General features: G+C 37.3%; 2 protein-coding genes across 8 annotated transcripts in view; one reads left to right on the forward strand and one right to left on the reverse strand.

The window, feature by feature from the left end:
• Positions 1 to 825: 825 nt before the first annotated feature.
• Positions 826 to 17,244, reverse strand: DBF4 (DBF4-CDC7 kinase regulatory subunit). 4 transcript variants are annotated; one of them, XM_069775669.1, is made up of 13 exons: positions 17,112 to 17,217; positions 16,865 to 16,957; positions 14,355 to 14,533; positions 12,240 to 12,434; positions 11,000 to 11,050; positions 10,372 to 10,441; positions 10,146 to 10,222; positions 8,591 to 8,621; positions 8,274 to 8,319; positions 6,395 to 6,526; positions 3,705 to 3,819; positions 3,245 to 3,369; positions 826 to 2,042 (listed from the first exon to the last, which is right to left on the reverse strand). In XM_069775669.1, the coding sequence occupies exons 2-13, from the start codon at positions 16,908 to 16,910 to the stop codon at positions 995 to 997; spliced, it is 2,115 nt and encodes a 704-aa protein (XP_069631770.1). In that variant the 5' UTR covers positions 16,911 to 16,957; positions 17,112 to 17,217; the 3' UTR covers positions 826 to 994. The 4 variants fall into 4 exon arrangements, with proteins under 4 accessions (XP_069631770.1, XP_069631784.1, XP_069631778.1 ...); XM_069775683.1 differs by having other exon boundaries at positions 14,355 to 14,530; positions 16,865 to 17,244; XM_069775677.1 differs by having other exon boundaries at positions 8,274 to 8,316; positions 16,865 to 17,243.
• Positions 17,245 to 17,384: 140 nt separating this feature from the next.
• SLC25A40 (solute carrier family 25 member 40) overlaps positions 17,385 to 25,895 on the forward strand; it is a 32,688-nt gene continuing 24,177 nt past the window's right edge. For 3 of the 4 annotated variants that reach the window (XR_011323089.1, XR_011323091.1, XM_069775705.1), the window contains exons 1-4: positions 17,385 to 18,484; positions 20,936 to 20,995; positions 22,181 to 22,287; positions 24,761 to 24,828. Coding sequence is in view for 2 of the 4 variants with exons in the window: in XM_069775705.1 (XP_069631806.1) it covers positions 18,385 to 18,484; positions 20,936 to 20,995; positions 22,181 to 22,287; positions 24,761 to 24,828 (335 nt within the window). In the remaining 2 variants the exon portion in view is untranslated. Of the gene's footprint in view, positions 18,895 to 20,935; positions 20,996 to 22,180; positions 22,288 to 24,760; positions 24,829 to 25,895 lie in introns of all 4 variants that reach the window. The other variant, XM_009914289.2, reaches the window with a different exon arrangement.

Consider the following 25,895-nt stretch of genomic DNA (forward strand, 5'->3'; position numbering starts at 1 on the left):
GACAGTAATTTCTGCTGGTTTAGATCTCCTATATGACCTTAAGACACTTACATTTATTAATAAAGCTTTGCAATTACCTCCTGTAAATACATACTCATGCCCTGCACTGATTTAGAGATACAGAATTTCTGAAAGAGATCAGCTCTGGTAAAGATTCAAAGTATTAAAAGTCTTCCTAGTTCTCACTTGTGGCTTTGCCTCTGAGTAGTCTAGTCAGACAAGCTAGCTACTCTGAAAGGAAGAAAGGAAAAAAAAAATTCAAACAAATTACCTAAGTCAATCAGAAACCTATTGGCTGTTTTGTTGTCGTTGTTGCTGCTGTTGATGTGTTTGGGTTTTTTTAAAGAAAAATTAAAGTATACATCTACTACTTTCCTACTGGCTGAAAGACACAATAGAGCTAGTTTTAGTCTAAAAAAATAAATTATGTCAGAGTAGCCAAAAAATATATGCTTTCCTAATCCTATTTCTTTGTGATTACACAGGTTGAGACAATTTCAGCAGAAGAAATATTAGGAAAGCAAGTGACTTTTTTCTGCATTCTCTAATAAAGCAGCAGCAGAAGGAAGGGAAGCAACCAATCCCCACAAAACATCAGTAGTGTGCAAGTAATGGACTGCCTTATTTACAATGGAACATCCCGTTATTTATAATGTCGTTATTTAGAACCTACTATAATCAATGACTTTAGAAAATTATTCTATCCAAAGGCAGCTACATCATGCTTACTGGTTTTACCTAGCAATTAATTTAACCCCAAATCTGGGGTCAGAGCCTTTTACTAGCTGTGATAAAGCAGTACCTTTTAAGAAAAAAACCCACAAAACCAGAACACCTTATTTTTATTTTTCATATTTACATATACAGAAGTTTTTGCATTAAAAAACTTGAAAACCAAACCATCTGTACATATAATACAGCAATTAAAGTCTCCATGAATAAAATCTGAAATTTGCAAGTTTGTCTGAAAATCATTATCTTAAATAAAGCAGCATTAAAACCCAATAAATGGGGATGAGGATGAAGAGGAAAATAATGACCACATAACATTTGTATTCTGCCCTTCCCATGTATCTTTTATGCTAGTTAAATCTGAAAATCCACCAAATTCTGAGTTTCTTTCACTTGTCTGAAATAATTCCAGTAGGGCCTGCACTGGTGAGCTACAAGAACTTCTCTTCTCTTCAGGAACACACAGTCCATCTGTATACTTTACACATAACTCCATGTTCTGTTTCCGGGTTTCTCTTTTATTTCTTCCCAAGTAAAGCTTCACTTTTCTGTGCAGCTTTCCAGATGGTGAACTGTGTGCAGTGCTGGCAGCCAATTCATTAAGTTCTTTGTTCATAGCAGTATCAGATACAGCACAATTTAGTTCTGGAGGCTGGGGTATCTGTTGATGATTATCACATAAATCACGATGTTTCTTGACAAACGTAGGATTGGCATCTGTTTTTTTCAAACACTTTGCTGGTAGAATTACTGCATTATTTAATTTTCGTTTTGGCTGTGATAGGTTTTTGTCTTTTTCACTAAAATCTGCAACTTGAGTACGAGAATATAAAGTACATGTGCGTTCCTGAAAATACTGTAAATGCTTTTTATTTACTTCTGGTTCCAGTATTTCTTTACTGAATGGCTCATAAGCTCGAGACAAGTTCTCCGTGTATGCTTTGTCATCTTTCCAAGGGGGTGGTTGTATGAAATTTGATGATACAACAGTCTCTCTTAAGTCTGCAGCACAGGAGCAATCAGTTCTAGTATTTTCATCATTATTTCTCAACTTACTTTTTAGTTCTGAAGGTTGTGACAGGTGACAAAAAAGAACTGAACAGATAGATCCAGAAATAGGGGTAGGTATTGGCACAGAATTTATTTGTACTTCTGCAGGCTGGCGATCCAGTTTGAGCGCCCGCATTGCTGTATCCTTCCATGAGTAACTTTTCAATGAAACGCGTTGCCTTTTCAGTCGTTCTTTCAGCTCATCCGGTCTAGTTATCTTTCCAATAATAGGCGAAAAATATCCTGTACTACATTTTGTCCTACAATGAAATAGTTTAAAATTATTAAAAAGCACTTGAAAAAACATGGGTGACATAACTCTATATGCAACTGATTCCAGAAGAGCAACCAAACTGGCAAAGCAATTTTTGTTTTTACTTTTAAAGGAAAGATACATTTAGGGTAGCAACACACTATTTCTACAGGAACAGAGTGCCTTATATTTGAATTCAATGTTTTTTTATTGATTTCTACAGCTCATAAAATTGTTCTAAAAATACACAAAGTAGTCTAGTGTTTCAGTAAACCTCAGTTCACAGTGGTATTAAGAACAAAAGAAGTTAATGAATATAATGCAATGACTGTAAATACAAATATTCTATATGTACACATAAAATTAGTATAATTATACACGACTTTCTTGACATAGTATTTCAAACCTAACCACTCTGAGTATTATTAAATCACAAAAGGAATAAAGGCTTGCCTTCATTAGGCTATCAGCTGTTTGACTCTATTTGCATTTCCTTTGATTTCACTAACAGTATCTTTATTTCTTCAATACCTTTTTTTTAATGAGAAAGTTATTCCTTATCTCCAAACTCATTTGCAAAATATCAGAGCAATCTTGAACTGAGTTCCTGTTCTAAGTAACAAAGACACTGGTGCCTACAGTCCAAGACATGAAAAAAGTCATTCTCACCCATTTAAGCTTTCGAGCTATGAAGAAGAAAGGAAAATCTGCTTTCTTCATCCAGCACAAGCAGGACAGAAGCTAAGAGGCTTAGAATATAGATAGGAAGATCTAGAGTTTTTCCAGTGCTAAGGAGATCAGATTGACTGAGGGGGGATATCATTTGCTGTCCTTAGGCTACTAACAATGACAGAAAGTTTTTAGAGCAAGATGTCCAGACATTGCTTCCTTCTGTCAGCAATATTTTAGTACAGTATATCTTGCTTTACTGAAGCTGAAGGATAGGCAGGACAACTTTTGGCAATTCCTTTCAGTCACATTTTCCTGTGATGCCATCCGCACTTCCAATTTTTTTTATCTTTTTCCCCCTAATTTCTGCTTTATAGAACTGATTTGCCAGGTACCACTGTACTGAAAATTTCAGTGATTTACTTCAGACTGAAAAACATGAATTTATTCTATACCAGATCCAGAATTTCAGAATTAAGTATCTTTATGTTCAATGTCTTAACTCACAGAGCCTTTAAAATTTAGAACATGTTAACTTACCTTTTTATTTTTTTTGCATCATCTTTGTATTCGACAAACTCATAAACAAACTTGGAGATTATATCATCAACAACTTTATACTGTGTGCTTTGTGCAAAATTTTGGTGCTGTTCACTTTCAAGATGCTAGAATTAAAAGAAAAAACATGAAACAAATCTAATACTACATATATGAATATACAAGTCAACAGTATGATATGGAGCAGTAAGTAAATATCATTAATTTACTACCAGCGTCTCTGAGACATGAACTGCTAGTGCCTTCAGCTTCATACACAGCAGCAGCAATCAAGAATTAAAAGCTACAAGGGAAAAAAAAATACCCACCTGCTGCTTTTTAGGACATATTCAGAAAATCTTTTAAGATAAAAAAAATACATTAAGCTAGCAAGTAGAAATCACTGTTGATATCACACTTGAGATACGACTGTATCAAAGCATATACTTGACATTTCACATACTGCTTGCAGATCTTCATATTTCTTCCCACAACATTCACAATATCCTCTCTTTTTTTTGTCCTTCTGAGGGAGCTGAACAGGAGTTCCACAGTCCTTGTCACTATTGATTTTGTTTCTGTTAACAGAAAAGATATATTAATGAGTCTCAAATATGGAGCTGAGCTCTAGATTTGTCTCTTACAGTATGTTTATTCTTATTCACTTAAAAAAAAATTAAAAACCCTCCTTTATTTCCCCTCAAACTATTTACATTGTGTTAGTTAACGCTTAGGAAAAACAAAGTGAAAAACTATGCATTAATTAAAAAAAAATATTTACTGCAAGAAGACAGGCAGACCCAGTGGAACTATATGTAAGCATAAAACATCCATGTTAGTACAGATGTACTACTATCATTGTCTCAGAATAAACAATGCAAAATTGCTAAACAAAAAAATCTCACTTGACAAATCAAAGGACATATTGAGATCTCTGTGCATAGCTGATAAAAGAAAAGGTTTGATAAAATCAGAAAAAAAAAAGTCTTCTAACATCTCATCAACTGTCAGTATTTTTGATGCCAAGAAAACACACAACAAAAACACTTGGTCTAACCCATGACCTCTCATTCTTTTGTAAAAGTAAAGAACAGTCATATTTGTTGGTTATACACAGGTTTTGAATATGCTGACCAAATACCATTTTGTCCTGTTTTAATACGTACAGGCTAAGTGTAAATCAAAGGAAATTAACCTCAAGTTCTTCCTGGACATTAAAACACAAAGAGGTTTTCAATAGCTGCTCTGTGACCTTCAGAGTCCTCATCTGGGGAGAGCTGTTTGCTGCAACTCACTATTAAACCACCTAAGAATATATGCTAGCAGTAAAGCAAAACCACCAATTTCTGCTTCCCTTTTACTTCAGAAGAATAGTGCCATCTCCCTGTCTAGCCAAAAATCATTCTGACAGACTTTACCAAATATTGGCATAGATGTAAGCTCAGGCCTTTACACCAAAAAAACCCTGTCCTGAAAAATCTCTAACTTACAAAGCATAGCAATGTATTGCTCAACATAATAAGGGTACACTGCTTTCAACAATCACTTTCAATCAACAACTCTAAATTGGTAACACCTACTCCAGCATTTGTTTGGTTCCATAGGATACCTTCCACCTAACTGTGTACTTTCACCATTATATCAGCCCTTTCAGCTTCCCTCTTTAGGGAAAAGTAAAAATGTAAAAATCAGAGAACCACTAAAGCAGGGTAAGCCACAGAATTTATCATCTGAAGTTTGAATGTCTGCAGCTCTTGCCCAATGCAGAAGCAAGTAGAATTGACAACTTTGCTTCAACAAGCTTTTCTCCCAGATAAAGATAAAACAAATGAGCACTCCCCTTTCTCTCTCCTAAAACTGACATTCCTCACATTTGCCTGCCGAGTATGAAATAATCTCCATTTTTCTAAATATCTCTTTGCCATGTGCCAACCTGAAAGATTAAATAGGAATATTCATTCAAACATAACTCCTGAAATTTTTAATATATCGTATTCCTTAATCCATATAAATGGAAATAATGCCTTTTTTTAAATGCTTTTAAAAGAACGGGCCTTTCTAACCCCCTCTGAAAAGGCACCATCAGAAGTTTCATTGCAATTAAAAAAAATAAATCAAAAAAATAAAATAAAATTCATCATGTGAACATCAGCTGAAAACCTCCAGCACTATAATAATGGAACAATAGTGAAGACTGGACAGAACCTGAACAGCGGAGAAGCTGTTTTATAAAGAAAACAAGTATCACACCTAAATAAGTCTCAGAAAAGCAAGGACAGAAAAGCAGTAAAAGTTACTAGATACAGAAAATTCCAAGCAAAGCTACCTTTCACCTAAATATCTTTAGTCTCTCACGTGAAGCAATTTTAGAAGTCAATGAAAGTATCATGAATACTCCAGATATGCTAGGTAAAAGAAATTCAAAACAATAGTTTGACTCACCAAAACCAAGATAATTAAGACTCCTAAGTAGTTTCAAATCATAAAATTGATTTACCAAAATTTCTAACTGCATCTGGAGTGCTCAAATAGAGCCTGAATTGCAAAATGTATCATATAAACACTTGCTGTAAGACCAACTGCAATTCTACTGGGCAGCTGACACCCACTTTTCATCGCTGAAGAGCTGAAGCAGTATTTGCAGAGTCTAAATTCTATAAATTCAACTTTATCAACAACGTGCACTCTTTATCAACGATTTTGCACTATGACCGAATATCACTGTTTTAAAATTTTTTAACTGCCTACTTCAGCATTATACTGACAAATATCAAAATAAGTCTTAAGAAATCCACTTGCTGCAAAATACTTACTGGATGGCATCCAAGATGAGGACAAAGAAGAAACCAGTGGCAGAAAGGAAAAAAATATCTTATGCTGACCCACAGTGATAGGAGAAGGCCGCATTTTTGGATGTATGCATCTGTATGTCCAAAAAAAGGACTAAAGACAGGATAAAGAGGGTACAGAAAGATAGACAAGACACCAACAGTTACAGTGCAGCAAATACATCAGCTGAGACATGGCTATTAGTATTAAATATCACACAAGATTAGAAGAAAAACAATTATTTTAGAAAACAATTGCTTTAGAATTATTTTAGAGAACTGCCCTCGCCTCTGTCCACACCTCAATGACAAGTTTTCAACAAACCTTTGCTTAGACTGAGTTTGCTTTTGACCAGAAGGATGCTTCTTATCCACCTCAAACGGACTATATGGTTTTGGAACACAGTAGTTCAGAACTGGAAAACTGTGTAACTGCAGATAAAATGGTCGGTAGTGGCTGTATTGCACAAAACAAGGGCATTAGAACAATCAGAAATGGAAAAAGGAGTTTATAGCACAAATTACAATCAGGTCAAAAATCTTGAAAAAGTGTTTCTCTTTTACATTTAACATACACAAGAATGCTAAGCAGATAAATATCCTAGAATAACTCATTCCTTCCTTCCTTCCTATAAACTTGATACTTTCTCAAAATAGATTTGCCTTGAGTTTCCATAGCTGTCTTACACATTCCCGGAGGTACGGTTTTCACACCTATTTATTGTTGAGAGTTGGGTAACCAATAAAACTAAGAACAATTTGGACAATGGTGCATACTGTGAGAATTAGCTATAGCAGTTCCTAACATCTGATGCGTTAATTTTTTTTTCCATTTTCTTCCTTTTTCAAAAATTTTAATCAATTCACCATTCAAAACATAAAACTGATCTTTTAATTTTCCAAAAAGATCATCTTCTTGTACACCACTGTATTTGGAGAGACATTAGAACCAGCAACCCTACCAATGCTCTGAATATATTAAAAATGTTTAAAATATGGCACACCAAAGGTTTACATACTGAATCATTCGGCTGAAATGCTGATGCCAGAGTTCAGTCTGACTTTTTCCCCCACAGTACTATTGTAAGCTACCCAGGCAGAAGAAAAAGAGCAAGTCTGGAAAACACAATAAGGACAGCTAAGCATCTTGTTCTGCTTCTGAACTGTTATTTATGTTGCATAAACTTTTAAACATTAAAAAAACCATTGTTTATGCTACATAAACATTTAAAAGTGTTTCAGGTGTTTATTACCCAGCTACATTCAGAAGTGAAATTCACACAAATTTATATATGAATTTCTTGTACTTACAACCATGTTTGTCCAATTCTCCCCACTATCATGTCCCTCATACCTATTACACCAACTACCAGTGTAAGACCAGGTTTAGATCTCTTTTTAATACAGGTAAGTGTCAAAAATCAGGTCAAAGAATTTGGAGCTTATAAACTCATCATAAAGCAGAAATTAGTTAAGAATTTAAAGGCACAAAACACGCTGTGAAGAACTGCACTTTTTTATATTCATTGTTCTCTCAACTTCTGGCAAACTGGTACTTCCTTACACAACCAGGTCTGATCAATTACAGGACCAGAAAGATGTGAAAATTTTAAAGGGTGAAAGTATCAGATCTCATGCTACTGTGAATATTGAAAAATCAGATTAATAGTTTTGTTTTGGTTTTTTTTGTTTGTTTTTTGTTGTTTGTTTTTTTTTTTTTTAATGAAGAAATGATTGAACAGGAAATTAAACCTAATTTCAAGGGATGATTTTAACTATAACAACTTCCCCTTCCTTACATCTAAACAGTCTCTGCAGGAGATGAACATTATTGAGTTGGGACTACAGGACTAGAATTTAGTATACAAAGTTTTATTGGCCTTTTAGGCTACAGGATTTGGATCTAAGAAACGATGCCAAGGTTCTAAGCTTCCAACTTTCCACTTCCATTACCTATTGCAAATATTCTCTATTATAATACTACTTGCTCAATCTCATTCTGTTGCTAAACACACAGTACCTATCCAGAGCATGCAGAGATGAAAATTTTCTATCTTACTATAAGAGGACAGTATGTCTGGCATCTAAAGTCAGGAGGTTGAAGGAAATTGAAATCTGAAGGCCACTTCCTCAAGGCATACTAAATGTTTCTGAATTTCTCAGTTTGAGAACGACAATATTGAATGCATGAAGAGAACACTTACCGACTTCTATCTTCCACCTTGACAAATGGATTTTTCAGTCTACCTGCTCAAGGGGTGAGAAAAGGAAATTAAGAGAAATACTTTTCTTCATTCAGCAAGTTACACCAGCAGCTGAATAAATAAGCAGACATTATTTTAGAACTCATTATGTACATGTTTTGACAAACTTGATTTCCATGAAGTTTTTCTACATGCTTTTCTTAGACACACAAATTAGAATTCAGCAGCACAATTGACCAGATGAGAACTGTAGTACATTTCTAAGAATGCAAAAAATAAGGCAAAACAGAAACCTCAACAAATATTGAAATACTTACTTCTTGACTTTTGAACAGTAACTTGTTTTCCCTATTGAAAAAAAGAGAGAAGGTATAAAATCCTTGTGAATATTATTCTGCAGTTTACTTAAAGATTTCACTGTAGCTAATTTTAAGTTATGAGGGTCTCCCGGTGTTAATCATGACTTCGTACAGTCACCATAAATTTTGCAGGAAACTAAGCTCATTAGTACTTCAGAAATATGGTGACATGTTTCCCAAAGAAATATTTATTTCCACACCGCAAAAAAAGAAGTGTTCTCATTGCGACATTTCAATTTTTCCTAAAACCAAAACCAAACAAAAACCCCACAAAGGTAAACTTATACACTTATTCTCTCTCCTCCCCCAAAATACCTTGCCATGGTTGAAAGCTGATTCTTAAATACAGATAACATTTTTACAACACTTTATAAATGCTAATTAACTACAACCTGTAAAATGCCACCAAAACCTGCAGATAGCAACATTCTCCAATTAAAACAATTCTTCTCATTCAAATGGATTTACACAGCTTGGTTTTGTTTTTTTGGTTTTTTTTTTTTTTTTTTCCAATCAAGATTAAAAATAAAAGGATTAGTTTGTCTTCAGAAAAGAGTAAAGTCTACTACTCTCAAGCATCAACTGTTAGCTGTAATTGATTCTGGTAAAGGTAAAAACTCGTATTTTATACTACTTGCAAAAAAACCCCACCCTGCTACCCATGAACACTGATGATTTAACAGAAGATTTCATGAGGCCTCAATAATTAGCCAATATTGCATTCTGAAACAACGCAACATACACTAGATGGTATGTTTCCATTTACTTATCACAGACCACCTGGACTAGATAATTGTATAACTTCAGGTATTTAATTTAAAGTACAGAGCAACTGCAGATGGAGCACACAAGCAGCTAAAACAGTTTTCAGTGTCTCACTATGTCATACACTAAAATCTAGAGAAATTGGGATTTTCACATGCCACCTGCACATTACTGGCAGAATAGCTCTAAGATACTTTATGCTAGTTCTTTAAAAGACTAGGAAGGAAAAGATGCAGAGTTGAGCAACTGACACAGATACCCTAGAGACAGCTTCTTCAGGAAATGTGATTCTTCAAAATGGTGCATCAAAAGGAAAGGGTTTCTAATCACTGTGTCAAAGGAGAAATTATACAAGGCAACTTAACCACAATCTACATCATACTAAAACCAAGCTACTGTTTTTTTATTATTATTTATTATTTTTGAGCCAGGCAGAATGGAAATTTCAGACAGTTCAGTACTTCTGATTCTTAGATATTCTTTGTGAGACCAAAGTTCTACAAATGATTTAATCAATGCTCCTATGGCATTTATTTTTTAATAATGCTGAAATGTGTATCTAATACTTTCCAATTTTCAAAGTCGGGTGTTAAATCAGTTCATAAAACATAGTGGTCTGTGAAAAACTGAACACGAGCAAGACTTTATTAAAATAAAATCCATAAGCTTCACGGTAGGTTAAGTACACCTGTGTTTTCTCAGTTAATGAAACAAATGGCATTTTCACAAATGGCAAAGAGCCACTTACCACATCTTTAAAAGAACTGCCTGCTCTTTTGAGTAGGTAGAGCTCCTTTTTCTTTTGTTCAATGTAATTCTTAACATCTGGCAAAAAGAGGGAGAGTAATACTCAGCTGAGTTTATTTTTGTATCTTTGAACTGATTTGTCATTTTAAATATTTTTAATTCAACAAAAGAATAATTAAATGAATGTTACACATTCAAGTTAGGCTTCATCAAACAAAAATATTTACCGTCAATATGAAGTACCTTCACTCCCCAACTCAAAGCATTGGATAGTATACTACCAGAGGGGATTAAGTCCTGCAAACAATAAATTGTATTAATAATTTTAAGCAATACATAGTAGATTATGTAAAATAATTACAAATACATTACAACATGTAATATGAAAAGCTGAGATCAAAGCTCAAAAAAGATGCTTTGCTTCTTGCCAAAAGACTATCACTCTCCTCAACTGACTTTTCCATCTCCGTGTCACAGCACTTCACCATCAAAAGATTAAATATAATCTTTCATAAAGCCAAAAGTGTTCTCTACTGTCGCATTTTATACTAAGATTTGAAGATAGGGAATTTATACATTTACTTTAACTTCATGAGCACCTCTCAAATGCTAGCTATATTAGCAATCCTGATAAATTATAATACTGGTCATAAGATTCCACAGACTTTCAATTCTTCAGGAAGTACCCAGAAAGCATGACCTGAGTTTTACTTAAGACAATTCCTCAATTTCTGCCAGAGCGTTCCATGAGGGACTTCTCTCTTAGACCACTAAGACCACTCTTACTACTGCTTGTTTTCTAGAAGAGCAAGACCAAAGTTTCTCAAGCACAAATTTGTTGATTACTTGGCTTACCTGCTCTTTGATTGCTTTTTCAACTAAAGATTTTCCTCTGCTGAAACGTACCTATATTAAAACAGAAACACATTTGTCCCAAGTTAGAACTCATTTGAAAAAAACAAAAGGTAAGACAATTTACATTGTTGCAAACAAATACACATTGTAGCTATGATAGTCTCCTTTTGTTCACTGTACTGCTATTTTTCATTAATTTGCATCTTCCCCACAAGGTTACAGTTGATACAGTCTGAGGGGAAAAAAAACCCCAACCCCTACAAGTAATTGTTTTCAGCCAAAGCAGGTCACTGCATGGCTGAAGCAATGTTAGTGCTGGAACAACATAGATGGTGGGAATAAGCAGACAGTAGCACATGCCAAAAGATGAGGTTTCATTAGCTGGACTTGTGCCAAATTAAGCTAGCAGTCACGAATATAATCGTATCATCTGTCTTAACCCCATCTTTTCTATCACCAGTGCATCTCCTTTTGTACTGTATTCTGTTTATTCATAATAAGCATGCCTTTACCTATCCACATTATTTGCAAAATGAGGTGATCTCAACCATGCAATGCAAAGACAAGCCCACAGACTGGCTCGCAGTCATGTTTAAGTACCATGTATATAGCACAGCTGCTTGTTTCCAACTGTATTTTGAAAGGACCCAAGACTTGCCCATGTAAGAAACTTCACGTAAACCTGCACAATCGGATACTAACTCTTGCAATTAATGTGATCCTCCAAGAAAGAGCTCAGAAAAACTTAATGTTCATAATATTAAATTTTAATTTCCTTGAACTACTGTCAAAGACCTCTTCTGCAAATATCTGCATAAACAACATCACAGCAGCCAGATTTTAACAGGCCATGTTACTAAAGAGAGAACCACCACTGGATGCCATCACAAGCCTATCCATATTGTTATGTTTGACAGCTGGATCAATGTCAATGATTAATTGTAAGTCAGACACACTATATTAGAACAGCTTTTAGCGTAGTCTGCTTATTTGCAGAAAAGGCGCCTTTTTTTAATTAGTTTTTGAAACTTTGCTTAATTAGTTTGAGTTAGTTAACAACTTAGCCTGAACTAGTTTAAAAGTATGTTTGACCTGTTAAAAAAAATAAAATAAATTTTAAAAAAGCACTTATTCACCCAAGTAACTGTTGCCATCTTTAGGAAACAAAATAGGAGAAAAATTGTAAGAGTGTATCCCATGGGTGTTACCTGATTTGCAGTAGTATTACTAAGAAACTTACTGTATCTACTATCTTAAATGAACTTCCATCATGTCGATCTTTTCGGTTACTAGGATGAGGTGAACTATTTCCTCCATTGCATGCCGATTCTGGGCTAGGAACAGGGGAAATCTGACCAAGAGTTGGCGCAAATTTTGCCTCCTTTTTATTAGACACCAGATAGCTGATATCTTTACTAAGAAAACTCTCCACTCTCTAAATATAAAGATACAAAGCAAGTAATTATTTCAGGACAATAAATCAGTAACTCAATTTTACATTGCATACTTTAAAGCAAAGTGACAAAACTTCTAGAATAATTAAGTTCAAAAATATGGAATTAACGAGAAGATACTTTCTAAAGATCTGGATGACGATTACAATTGAACTGTAGTAGCATCTTACCAGTCACAAATTCTAATTTCAATTTTTTAATTTTGTAATGTCTATCAAAAGAGCTTTGCTTTGTTTCAATTATTATCATTCTTTGAACTATTTAGCTGTAATACTTTCCAAATACAAGAATTCAAACACTGCATTGAGAAGTAATAGAATAATTCAAGGAAAATCATAGTTTATATAATTTTATGTAACAGAAATTACGTAGAAGTGTTCAGCTAAACTTAAAGACATATGTATGCAAATGTAATTTACAGTTTGCAAGAAGCTATAAATTCATTGAGTTTAGAACCAGCAGAAAAATAAAAATTTCAGGACAGTTGTCGTATTTCACACCTACAGTATTCATAACGCATCTCAAAAACTTAAAAGACTTAAGTAGATTCATAATATTTTCATACTCAGCAAGACAAAATATGTGGTTATCCTATGTTTACTCTCTTCACTTTGGTCCTTCAGTCTTTCGTTACCAACTGTTGTGTGATCATCAGCTCTATTTGCCTTGTTCTTTCTTGCCAGTTTATGTAGATTAAAATATATTCCTCTTCTCCACTAATCAGTATGGAAAGCACAAACCGCACAGGCAGCAAGCTTGAAACTGTGCCTTCCAATTCTGGTCTATCTACCTTTTACAGAAATGGGACATATACAGAGAGGCACTTTTGAGTGCACTCTGCACAAGTAACAGCGAAACACGTGGTAGTTGATCTTGACAGTGCTGGGCACCTCAGATTTAGGCATATACTCCTCAGATAAAACACAAAAGCCCTCCTTTTCAGTCTTTGATTTGCAACCTCACCTTTCACATATGAATTCCTAAAATTCTGTTTTAGAAAGACAAAAGATAGTGTGCTTTCATTTAATGCTAAATGTAAAGAGATGCATTTAACTTGAAACAATCTTATTGCTATTCCTTACCTCTACTATAATTTCAGACAGCATCTTGATTAACAAGTGTCAATTTCATAAAACTGCTCAGCACTCCACTGAGGTCAAACTATTACCAAAGCAACGTTTAGAATAGCTAGAGATTTAAGCAGATCCCTTTTGCTTCTGTGGTTAAAGGCTGTTTAATACTCTAACTGCCAAGATTCCTCTACACTAATTCAAAATGTTCAAGTTTAAAGTGGACTAAGCAATTGCATTGCTTGTGCGTTACTATGATATCCTGTACTTGCTTGTATCAAAGTGTTTCTTCCACACAGAAGAATTAGGAAAAAAAAAAGTAAGTATAAAGATGCTTATAAAATTTATGATTTAAATATGAGTATTTAAAAATACTCATCAACATACTCTGTGCAGAAAGTACTGAAGTTACTGACTTTTAGTAAGCATATGCAAAACACTTCCTCTAATGTCTTTCAGGTTCAGCTGAACAACTTTAGTTGTAACATGTAAACGTGTCAATAGTCAGAAGAAGCAGAAAAAAAATCACCTCAAACAATGAAACTTATTAAATTTGGATAAAACTTTAAGAAAATGAATAATCAACTGAAAACAAATCTTTATAATAAACACCTTTGTTACAATTACCAAAGCAGCTTCTAGAAAAAAAACACAAAATAATTTGTTGATAAGCTAACCGTTTGTATTAAACATTAAGACAAACATAAAAAAATGAAACCCCGTCACATATAAAAAATAACATTAAAATGCAGTCACAAAGAACATGGAAAAGGCATTCTACATGCACAGATTTTCTTCTTATTTCATAAAGGCCTCCGCTCATTAACTTACCCCTCCTAGCTCTTTGAGGTCCCTTCCTATTTTTTCAGAGATCACATTTGATGGAATATCAAGGTAAAACACCTTCCCAGTGAGTGGCTTATATTTAAGTTTCTCTAGTTTTCCTGTATCTTTTTTCACGTTCTTCAGAGAAGATCTTATCTTTTCTGTTTTTGCTTGCATTCCATCTGCTGCAAAAAAGAAAAGGGAATTTAAACAGGACAGTGTTTTACAAACCATGTTTATTTTTTTCTTTTCAAAAGTGAAAACTCCTAAATTATGGAAATGGACAAGGCAAGCTTCCATGCAATATAGGACCTTTGAAAAATAGCTATACGTTAAACATGTCAAAACCAAGACATTAATAATAATACCACATATAGCCATTAAAAGCTTCTTCTTAAAATCATATCCTAATATGGACTTTTTATTTCAGTTGCTATGCAATGCCATCAATTTTCTCACCCAGCTTGGCAAGTATTTGCTATCTCTGTACCACAGTACATACACTACTTGCACAGTAACTGAGAATCACAAGAACACCATTTTAGAACAGAATCTCTCTTACTCATCTGAGACAAAAAGGATTCCTGTAGACTCATTAGAACAAAAACCGGTCAAAAGTAGCTGAAACGCCAAAAAATACAAGACCTAGATTCTAATATTTATCTGAATTTTGAGCACCCACCTGAGATGCAGGAAAACTAAGCTTAAAGTGCAGAACCATTCTAGTTACGACCACTCTTTCTGTCCCAGTTAATTTTACTCTAAAACTAAGAAACCACATACAGTAATTAAACTGTGCTGATGAACTTCACTGGTGCTCAGCGCAGAGCCATCCACACAGGTCTAACTGTTAAGCTAGACATTTTAAATAAGCAAATAATAATAATAATAATAATAAAATAATCAGTCTGGGTGAGAAATAAGCCTCATTTCTCAAGGGAAATCTTGGAATGTGCTAGAGTTCTATGAGAACATCAGCTCAATACTGAGTAGCAATCAAAAAAAAAAAGAAGAAATTGCTAAGAAACAGAAAATAAACCGGCTAATTTTATTATGCTACTTCATAAATGCAGGACTTGGCCACATCTTAAATACAGCCTGCAAAAGAGTAACAAGGACGATCAAAGGCATGAAGAATGACCTTATAGATTAAGACTTTGTCAGTCTGTAAAGTAAATGATTTAAGGGAAAAAGAATACAGATACACAAAATCAAGAAGAACATTGAGAGAATGGCTAAACAGCCTATTCCAGCAGAAGAGCTATGGGGCACCAAACAATACTAGGAGTCGGGTACAAAATGAAGAATGGGAATTGATTCTCTATGCAACAGGGCAACCCTGTGTAGCCTGCTGCCAAAGAATGCTGTCAATACACCTTCTCTGTTCTTAGATCCACAGGAACCCATTTACAACCAATGACAGAGACAGAATCATCCATGACATGCACATTGTATTTTCTTCCTCACTGACTGATAGCCTACTCCTAGCTGCTCCTCTTCTCGAGAGGCTCAAAAGAGACTTCCTGCTACAGAAGTGATCAGGCCTCTCTGGAGGCAAAAAGCCAACATGCAAAACAGTCCCTCTGTTATGTCTTCTCTCTCTCCCTCCCTGAAATGGTCTTAGATGGGAGAGGGAGCAGAACCACCCACTCATGCTGCAAGATCCTGTAAGTAACGGTTATGAACGCACATAAGTGAAGCAGGAACAGCAGACAGCAGTTAGTTTTGTAGAATCTAGGAGACCAAAAGAATTGGAGATATAGGAAAATGGGGAGACTTAGGATAGTGTAACTGATTCAGAATCTAAACAGAAAAGATGAATGAATGATAAGCAGGTGTGCAAGTGAAATTCTGTAGGTGACCAGGGATCAAACACGGTGTTATAGCCAGCACACACATGTGATAGCCAGAGCAGCTCAAAAATTAACACACTACATACTGGAATCCATATTAGAAAGTACATATTAAACTTCTTAGGGATAATCAAAAGTTTGGAGTGAGTTGGCAGCACTGCAGTAACAGCAGAGTGTCTCCCATAAAGCGGCTGCATTTTAACGCCCTGGGCCTAACGTGCCTTCCGTGCAACGCTCCTGATACCCGTGAAGATCTGCCTGGGTGGAGCAGTTTGCACGGCGGTGGCCTAGCGAATTTCAACACAGCTACTAGCTTCTTTGCACTGGAAGCATCCTGTAAAACAGAACAAGTTAGCCAGCTCACTTTTCAGGTACGCGGTTTCACGTTTAATTCCCCAAGCCACGCAAAGGTTATTTCCGCTGTCCACCGCTAACAAAGCCCGCCCAAAGGCGTGCGCACCCGGGCAGCCTGACGGAGGCAAGAGGCCCAAACCCAGCACCAGGCTGACTGCGGGGGCTCACGACGAGAGACCGGCACCAGGCCGCGGCTGAAAGCGACCCCGCTGACGGCGGGAAAGGCTTGACCTCCCCCACGCCCCCCCGAGCTCCGAGCCGGGCCGCGGCAGCTCCCCCCCGGGCCACCCCCCGCGACCCGCCGCTTACGGGGACGCGCTCCTTTGTCGGCGGCCTCCGCAGCGCTCGGCTTCATCTTCCCGCGGAGTCACATCCTCCTCCCCTCGCCGCCCGCCGGCGTACCTGCGGGGGGGGTTCAGCGGGGCCGCTCAGCTCCCCGGCGCGCGGCAGCGGCGGCAGCCCCGCGCCCCCGGCGGCTCTCGCCACAGCCCGCCCGCCCCTCCCTGCCGCAGCCGCTGAGGAGCCGGCGCGGAGTTCCGGGCGGCGCTCCCCTCACCGGGCTTTCCCGCCTCCGCCAGCCCCAGCCCGCCGCGCGGGGCCTCGCTCCTCCTCCCGCAGGGCGCCCGGCGCCCCGCCGCCGGCCGCGCCTCACCAACGGTCGGCCCCGCGCGGGCGCACGCGGTAGGGCGCGGGCAGGCGGGGGGCGAGCGCTGGGAGGGGGAGGGAGGAGCGCGGTGGGGAGGCGGAGTGCCTCCCGTGAGGGGAGGGCGGAAGGAAGGGAAGGAAAGGCGTCCCTGCGGCAGGCGGAGGTCACCGGCCGTTACTGCGGCGGGGGGGTGCCGCCGCCACCCCCCTCCCTCACCTCGCCTCGCCTCGCCTCAGGGAGCGGGTGGGCGCCCTCCTCAGCAGAAATCCCAGGGAAGAGTCTCTTGGCCTGGCCCCCGCAAGATGGGGCCGGGGACCTGCCGAGGAGCGAGCAACCGACCGCCCGGTTCAGCGACCTCCTGCCGGCGCAGGCGCGGTGCTGGCAGGCCGGGGAATTAACCGGGTTCAGCGCCTCCCGCCGCGGAGGCTCCCCCACCGCTCCCCGGGGCATGCCCTGGCTCAAGGGCGGGTCGGATCGGCGGCCCAGCTCGGGGCATGGCTTCACAGTCAGCTGGTGGGCTGGGGCAAGCAGCTGGGGGGCCTGGCTGGGCATGCTCCACGTTTTTATTGCGGAGAGCTTTGCCTCCGGCGATTGCAACCCGGTCGCTGCTTATAAACGGGTCATATATGCTATTCTGGAAGGTAGGTTTGTTATACGTTGAAAAATACACTAAAAAAGGCAATTCCCCCCCATTAGTAGTTGTTAGCATCTGAGAGGCGAATCTCGTTTTATGCAGCTTATTCTTTCTTATATATGAAACTTACTGAAAATAGCAAAACATAATGTTCCCGTAGAGCAAATAAAAAGCTTATATCAACGTAAACTAATAAAGTTATGAATGGACTTATGCACAACGTGCACTTTGAAAGATACGCCTTTATTTGGGGATTTTATGTTCTGGGATGTTTTTGGTTTTATTATTTTCTCCAGTCCTGGCTAGTTGCAGATGCTGGGAGTATATAAGCTTACTTTTACATACTGTGAGTACGTTCCTAAGGTATTGTAACCTTGCCTGTGCAGCCATACAGCAGGATTTGTTCCAGGAATTAATACTTAATGGTAGCGTTGATACTAGTTAGTGTTTATTAGATGAGGAGCTTGCCAGGATATATAGTCATCACTAGCAGGCTGAGACTGTTGGATCAACCAGGAGACCTCTCGATGGAAGCAAGAGGAGGGCTAGATGGATTATTCCGATGTGCTACAGTTTATGGGCCACAGGCTGGGAATTTGTCTTTGTACAGATTATTTACATGCTCCTAAACCCTTTGTTGGAGCAAGAGGTAATACATAGTAAATGTTTAATGTGGTTTACAAAAAAATATAAACAATGTAATTTATGTAGGAAGGATTTGGAGGATTTATTGTCATTTAGAAAACGTATTTATAAAACGTGGCGCAAATAGTCTGATTTCAAAAAATAACAGAGATGCTTGTATACAAGTAGAAAACTAGTATTTACATTTTTGCTGCTTATACATAATGCGTTAGTGAAAATTTAAAATATTTTTTCCTTTGATTTTTCTGCAGGTTTTAAGCATCGTCTTGCAATATGTTTTTCTGTTCCTTAATGGGTTTTTCTTCTCCAGGGATAAAGCCATGACCAAAATGAGTGATAGCAACTTAGAAAAAACAACCATTATTCAGAAAGCAATAGCTTCTTGCTGTGGAGCTATAATTACATCATTATTTGGTAAGGCAAAATATCAAGCTTGCCACAGAGAGAAGCTTTACAAAGTGATTACTCTTCATTTTGACTCAGCATGATGTCTACATATATATGGTTTATCAGTTGCCACTAATATGTTCAATAAGGATGGTTTTGAATAGTTGTCTCATAATTTTTTGTATTTTAACAAATGTGGTTAATTGAAATCTTTCCCATCCCTGATAATCTTTAACCATTTCTGAAATATGAATAATTTTTATTGACTTCTCATTTTTTCCTCTTGGTGTAGTAGTTAAATGCTTGCTTTCTTCAAGAAACAAAATTAATAATAAAAATTAATTTCCATACTTCCTGCTGCTTAAAAGTAGATTTTAAATAAAAGACTGCTTTACAGTACAAGACATAAATCCTGCAAGTGTGGCCCCTGTGAGATGTCCCCTTCATGTTACCACTTCAGTAGTAACATTAATTTACTCTGCTGTGATGTCTTACACTGGTAAAGCCTTTTATTGGGGGAGGAGGGTTGTCCCTAAACATTGCTTTTAAGGATAGCTTTTTGTTAGGCCTTTAAACCTCTGGATAATCTGTGGAATTCATCTGCTTCATATTCAGTTGTCTCACTCAGGACCTCCTTCCCCACCTGTACCCAAAGAGGCATGGATTGGTTAGGTTAAGTACTTCGTATCCCTTGGAGCTCTTCAAGCCCGTTAGCTTATACTTTGTATTTCAGTTACTTTTTGGCTTAAGCTAGTCTTTTGTTCTGACTTTTAACCCTGGTTATGCTACGGGGAAATGTGCAATTTTCTAAGCATGATTTTTCCCCTGCAAAATTTCCAAATTTTTACAAAATAGGATCTTACCAGGACCCTGTCAAATTCATACTCTTCTTAGTCTGTCCTAATACCATGTGTCCTGTGATGTTAGGTAAAGTAGCAAGCAAAGCTACATCAGACCTGTGGCATTTCCAGGATGGATTCCAACTGTGTGTACGTAAGATTCTAGTACAGCGTAAGGTGTTGGTATTCGAGAGCTCAAGAGGTATAGGAGACTGGCCCCTTTCTGAAGTGGCAGCTGGGGGATGAGGCAGAGTATGTGTGAGTGGCTAAAATACTACTAGATGCCAACTTTTAAGCAACTGAATTGAGCTGCAGGAGTCACATTTAGATCCCCACATTTAGATACGGAAATGTGAGCCAAGTATTCAACCTCCTGTTAGTCAACTGAGAGGCATCAATAGAGAGCTAAGGTGTGAGTCAGTTGCCTGTGCACAGGAACGTGTTCAGTGAGACACATGCTAGAGTATTTGACTTAGCCTCTAGCTGCTGCAGTCATTTCTGTCAACTGCATAGGTATTTTGGGTACCTTAGAGACTCAGGTGGCACTAGCTGCTTTTATGTAAGCAACTGAATCAAGCCCTCAGTCAATATAATCAGTAGAGGCTGGTCCAGCTGACCAGCCACTGTAGTGTTCAGCATGTCTAGGCCTGTAATAATTGTGAGGGCTGGAGCGGAAACGATGAAATGTTCACTAAACCTTCATTTAATTTTCAACAACTCTAAAGTCAACAACTCTACACACAGCAAAGAAGGAAAGTATGTCATGAGTTTAAAATTTTTCTTTTGAACATCGCTATTATGGTCAGTTTATTGAAAAAGAATAAACACATGAAAAAATGCTGTAATATTTTACATGCTTGAGGCCAAAATCTGATCTTACATGCCTTGTGGTATGCCACTTATAAAAGGTTAGCAGCAGGGCATAATAGCACAAGTTTTAGCACTTTCAGACAAGATGACACAATGGGTTTTGGATGAGCTTTGTGTATCTCTAATATTTGTTGTCGGTGCAACTGTTAGTAAATTAGAAAAGATACATATCGTCACTTGCAAACCATACAGGATTTGTAGTTCTCCTTTTTGCCTCTGTCTGATAACATTGTAAAACAGGCCTCTTTTTTTTCCCCTCTGGAAAAAAAAAGCCGTAGAAATTCATGATAAGGCATCTGTACACTTGTACATTTTCAGGGCATGCAGGGTGTTTGTGAATGACTTCTGTTTCATTTTAGTAACTCCTCTTGATGTTATCAAAACTCGACTGCAAGCCCAAAGCAATCCATTCTCCAAAGGTAAATGTGTAGTATAGTGGAGGGCATAATTCGCTTTTTGCTGTTGTATTTAGCTGATAATAATCATAATGCTGAGCTACAGAATGTTTTTATTTGTTTCACAATAGTTGTGTTTGTTTCTTAAGTGTAAGGGGCGGGGGGGGAGAGCAACACAGCAATATATACTGAAATTGCTAAAGAAAGAATTTGCCAGTGAACAGACACAGTGGAAAAAAAATCCTGTAAATACTATTTTAAACAGACTTTTTTTCTGTCTGTCTTAGTATTTTCATTGTGGCAGAAGGTACAACTATTAATGAGTTGAGTTTAAAAAAAAAAAGCTCTTAATAACTAAATATTTCATCAGAGGGCTTATATGATCAGGACTCTATATCAAAGTTCAGCTCCTCCAGAATCCAGAGACTTTTGAAAAAGAGTAGTAAGTCTTACCTAAGTCACTTGCCACTAGGGTTCTGAATAGATGAAGACACTGTGCACTCAAAGATATGTCAATGATTCCTACTATTTAGTTGTAATTAATAAATCGGATTCAAAAGGAAAGGAGATGACTGGTGTTCCATGTTATATGTGGAGATTAATATTTCCAGTCACACTTGCTGTAAATCACGAAAAATACTTGTGCCTTCTATCCTGTTTTTTTAGTAAATTCTAAACCCTTCAGAAATGTGAAGCTTGAAAGTGTGTTTTCATAATGGCAATAATATTTTATCAAACAGGTTCAAGGTATATGATGTAGAAGAAATCAAAAACAAGTAGAGAGGATGATCTAGTATAAATACAGTCTAACCTAAGATATAATGCCTCCACTTGTAATGTGGATGCTGAGGCTACTTAATAAAAAGCTACTTAATAAAAGATTTAAAAATCTGAAAGATGTTCACATAGTTACATATAATATTGCTATTCAGGTCTTGCGTTGGTTTTAGCCTTCAGCAGATGGTGGTATAACATAAACACATTTCCTGGAGCCTGTGAGGGCAGTTTCATTTAGTCTGGCACTCTGAGGATTGCATTTGTTCCCCCTTTCCTTTTACCTAATGTCATCATTGACTTTCCAAGATTATTTTGCCCCACTGTGTCTAACCAGAGATAAATCTGTGTTGCCATTATATCCAATTTGAAATTGCTGCTGAGTAAGAACAATCTTACAAGCATTAACTATATTCTTGTACACCATTTTATTAGGAAAGTGTTTTGTATACTCCAGTGGCCTTATGGATCATATATGTGTTTGTGAGAATGGTGACAGCAAAGCGTGGTATAAAAAAAGTGGGCGTTTCAAAGGGATGTTGGTAAGAACATTTTACATTTATATAAAACTGTACATTGAAAACATTTTTAAGTAGCATGCTGTAAATGTTTTTTTTTCAAGTTCCAGTAGAATCTGTTATAATTTGAGAGGGCGTTCGTGTGGTTACACTGTGTAATTTATATAGTGATTAATGATACTTTTACCTTCTACAAGAAAATACATATTCCTTTCTTAAGATGAACAAGGAGGCAGCTGCACAGCTCTCCTCACAGGATACTGGCTGTATGATTTTATTTTCCCCACTTGAGCTATATTGTCAGTAGTTGCTGATTGCAGGTACTCATTTTCTGTACCTACTTATAGCTCTTCTATCAACAGATCTTCCCAGTATGCTCCTGAGCTGAACTAACAATGCAGATAGCATTTCAAAGTTAAGTTCATGTGTCAAGTTCTGGATCCATTGAAACTTGTAGGACTAGCATTTTACTCAGACACTGGAAGCAGACTTGCTGTTGGACACTGTGATGCTGCTTCATTAATCAAGATTTTGTTTGACTCTGCCATTAAATTACACACGTGATCAAGGATTTTTCAGAATTAAATTTCTGAGAAGAATGAAATTCATGCAAAAGGTTTCTTGAGGAGTTTTACAGTGTTATCTTTTTAAAAAATTAATAACTTCACAATTTTGAATTTTTCAATTAACTTTACCATATAATTTTTTAGAACGTCGCTTAGTTTTCCAACTGACATGATTTTAGGCCCATTTTTGCTATGACAAGGTGATTCATAAAGAAGAATGACTATGATATCATTGGATCTCCTTTCATTTTTTTAAAAAAACAGTGCTGGACAATTGTGCGGTAAAGAAAATTGTAGTGGACATTGTAGGTTTCCAGTGGCAGGACTGTACAGATGTTTTGCTGTATTTGCCCATATAGTTAGTAAGGTATATAAATATGCTGTGCAGTCATTGGATTTAGTTATGTCCTTTCTCCAATCTTTTTTCCATACCTTCCTGTCCTGTAAATTTGTTGAAGCTAGTATAAACTTACAAACTAACTAGTACAGAATATATTTGGAGAAAACATAAAATACTAGTATAGCATTTTCTGTCTTTTTTTTTCCCCTCTTAAGTGTCTTTTTTGTCAAATCATCTTAGGACCTTTTAGGGCTTCTTGACTCCCTCTCAAAGCTCCATTTTTTCAAGTCAGGCTTGTTTTAATAAATCATGTCTTTGTTTTCCCCATGCAACTTTTTACTTCAGTGGCTCTGTCCATCAAAGCTGTCTCCTCTAAAGCTATTTGCCTTTTTCTTCCTGTGAGTCCTGTTTGTGGTCTGTCAGGCTCTGTATCTTTTGAGGCTGTCGTGGTTTCAGCCCAGCCGGTAACAAAGGACCACGCGGCCGCTCGCTCACTCCTCCCGCCCCCCTCCGGTGGGATGGGGGGAAGACGGAGGAGAGAAAAAAAACAAACCTGGAACCTCGAGGGTTGAGGTAAAGGCAGTTTACTGGAACAACACAAAGAAATTGCAACAACAACAACGGTACTAATGAAAAAGTATACAAAAAGAGTGATGCACAGTGCAACTGCTCACCACCCGGGACCCGACGCTCTGCCACTTCCCCCACCGAAAAGAAGAGCCCACCCCCCGGCCCGCTCCCCCTTTATATACTGAGCATGATGTCACATGGTATGGAATAGCTCCTTGGCCAGTTCAGGTCAGCTGCCCCGGCTATGCCCCCCCACCTCCCAGGTTCCTGTAAAAAAAAAAAAAATTAACTCTATCCCAGCTGAACCCAGGACAGAGGCCCTGGGATAATGTCTGGTCTTAAGCATATTCCAATCCATCAAATCTCAACCTCTTCCCCCAAATATTTAAGAACATTAGGTATCCTGATATTAGGAAGTTTGTCTTTTTGATGGTGATTTCAGTTGAATGATCTTCAAGGTTTAGTGTTCCTCTGCTGTCAGTGGTCTGGGAATATATGGGACAGCTGTGGTATTAATTGTAGGCTTCCAAGAATATAGTATAGTGTATATACATTGCATATATGTTGTCAACTTGTTGTCAGAGAAAGCAAGTATTGAAGAATCATTGAGAGTTAATTGCTATTTCATGCCAAGAACTCCTGTTACGTATTAAAAAAAATATTTCAGTGGATTATTTGGGGAAGTTTCCACGAGTTGCTGCTGTGTTGTATTAGTTCTGAAAATAACTTACTCACAGGCTGTCAGTTACTGATAAAAACTTACTACTTTGGTCCTTTAAAGATGGAAGGAAATTCTTAATTTCAAACACACAAATATTTCTGTTCAGCTCAATAGAACTATTTGTGTGATTAAATGTGATAGCTAGTGTTAGCAACTACAAAATTGGGATCTTAGAATGATAAGCCATTTTAGAAACATAGTTTTTTAATACATTAATTTTGTGTTCTGCCAGCTAAAATATATTACTGAGTATAAAAGCTTTGTAGCTAATTATTGCTCTTTGCCTGGTTATATTTTTAGGATGCATTTGTGAAAATTATTCAAATAGAGGGAATAAAATCACTGTGGAGTGGACTTCCCCCAACACTGTAAGCTGAATGGAGGGTTTATTTGGTAACATGTTATTAATTATTATTAAAAATTTAACTCCATTATTTAGACAAATGAGTATGTTTATTTGTAAGTGATTTTAAAAATATTGGTAAATTCTGAAGTTACAGATAGTGATGTAATCAGTTGTATCAGAAACATCTAAAGACAGTATAATTTCTGCCAGATCTTGAGATTCCTCCTTGCAACTTCCTTAATATATTCTCAGTAGTTAAGCAGGAATATCAGACTTCATTCTGCCTTTTAGAGATGGTATCCTTACTGTAACCATCCCCTTGATAGTATCATTGAATCATAGGGTGAAAAGTGATCGTTAGAGAATGCTATACTTTGATTGAGATTTGCTATCCTAGCTTTTTGCTAATGACTTGCAATAAGCAACACAGCTGTTTCCACAGACACTGTAGTGTTGCACCTCATTACCCTGACGTAATTTTTATTTTTAAACATTTAACTAGAATCTTCTTTATTCCAAAGAATTTATTGGTTTTTATCCTATACAACTTTGTCATGGAAAACAGATCATTCCTTTTCTCTCCACAAGAGCAATTTACATATTCAAACACTGTTAACAAATCCCCTCCTCGTCTTCTCTTTAAGCTTAACAGCACCAATCTCTTTTATCTTGTTATTCATATTAACCTAGTATGGATAGTAATTAAGACCTCTATAATTATGTCCCCCTCCATAAGCAATCTGAGAAAGTGATCAAATCTAACATGTATATTAAAGTTGTATCTTGTAAGACTGAAGTGTTGTGTTACAGTTAGTTCTCTTGTTCCAAGTCAAAGAGCCCAGTGGGAAAGCACTGGTACACTTTTGATTTGCACACAGTGTTCAGTATATAAACACAAAAAAGCAAAGCATGGTGGAGCTCAGGCCTTGTTATTTAACCTGCAGCATGTGGCAATTTCAAAATACAAACCTTTAGGATCTAATTGAACTAAGAGGTCTCTATTTCAGCCATGACAGAGTTTTTTCTTCAACATGTGTTCTGTACTCCTGCAGAGAACAACCAGCTTCTTGATTGGAGAGAGGTACACAG

Source organism: Haliaeetus albicilla, chromosome 2 (genome assembly GCF_947461875.1).
Source record: "Haliaeetus albicilla chromosome 2, bHalAlb1.1, whole genome shotgun sequence".
NCBI lineage: Eukaryota > Metazoa > Chordata > Aves > Accipitriformes > Accipitridae > Haliaeetus > Haliaeetus albicilla.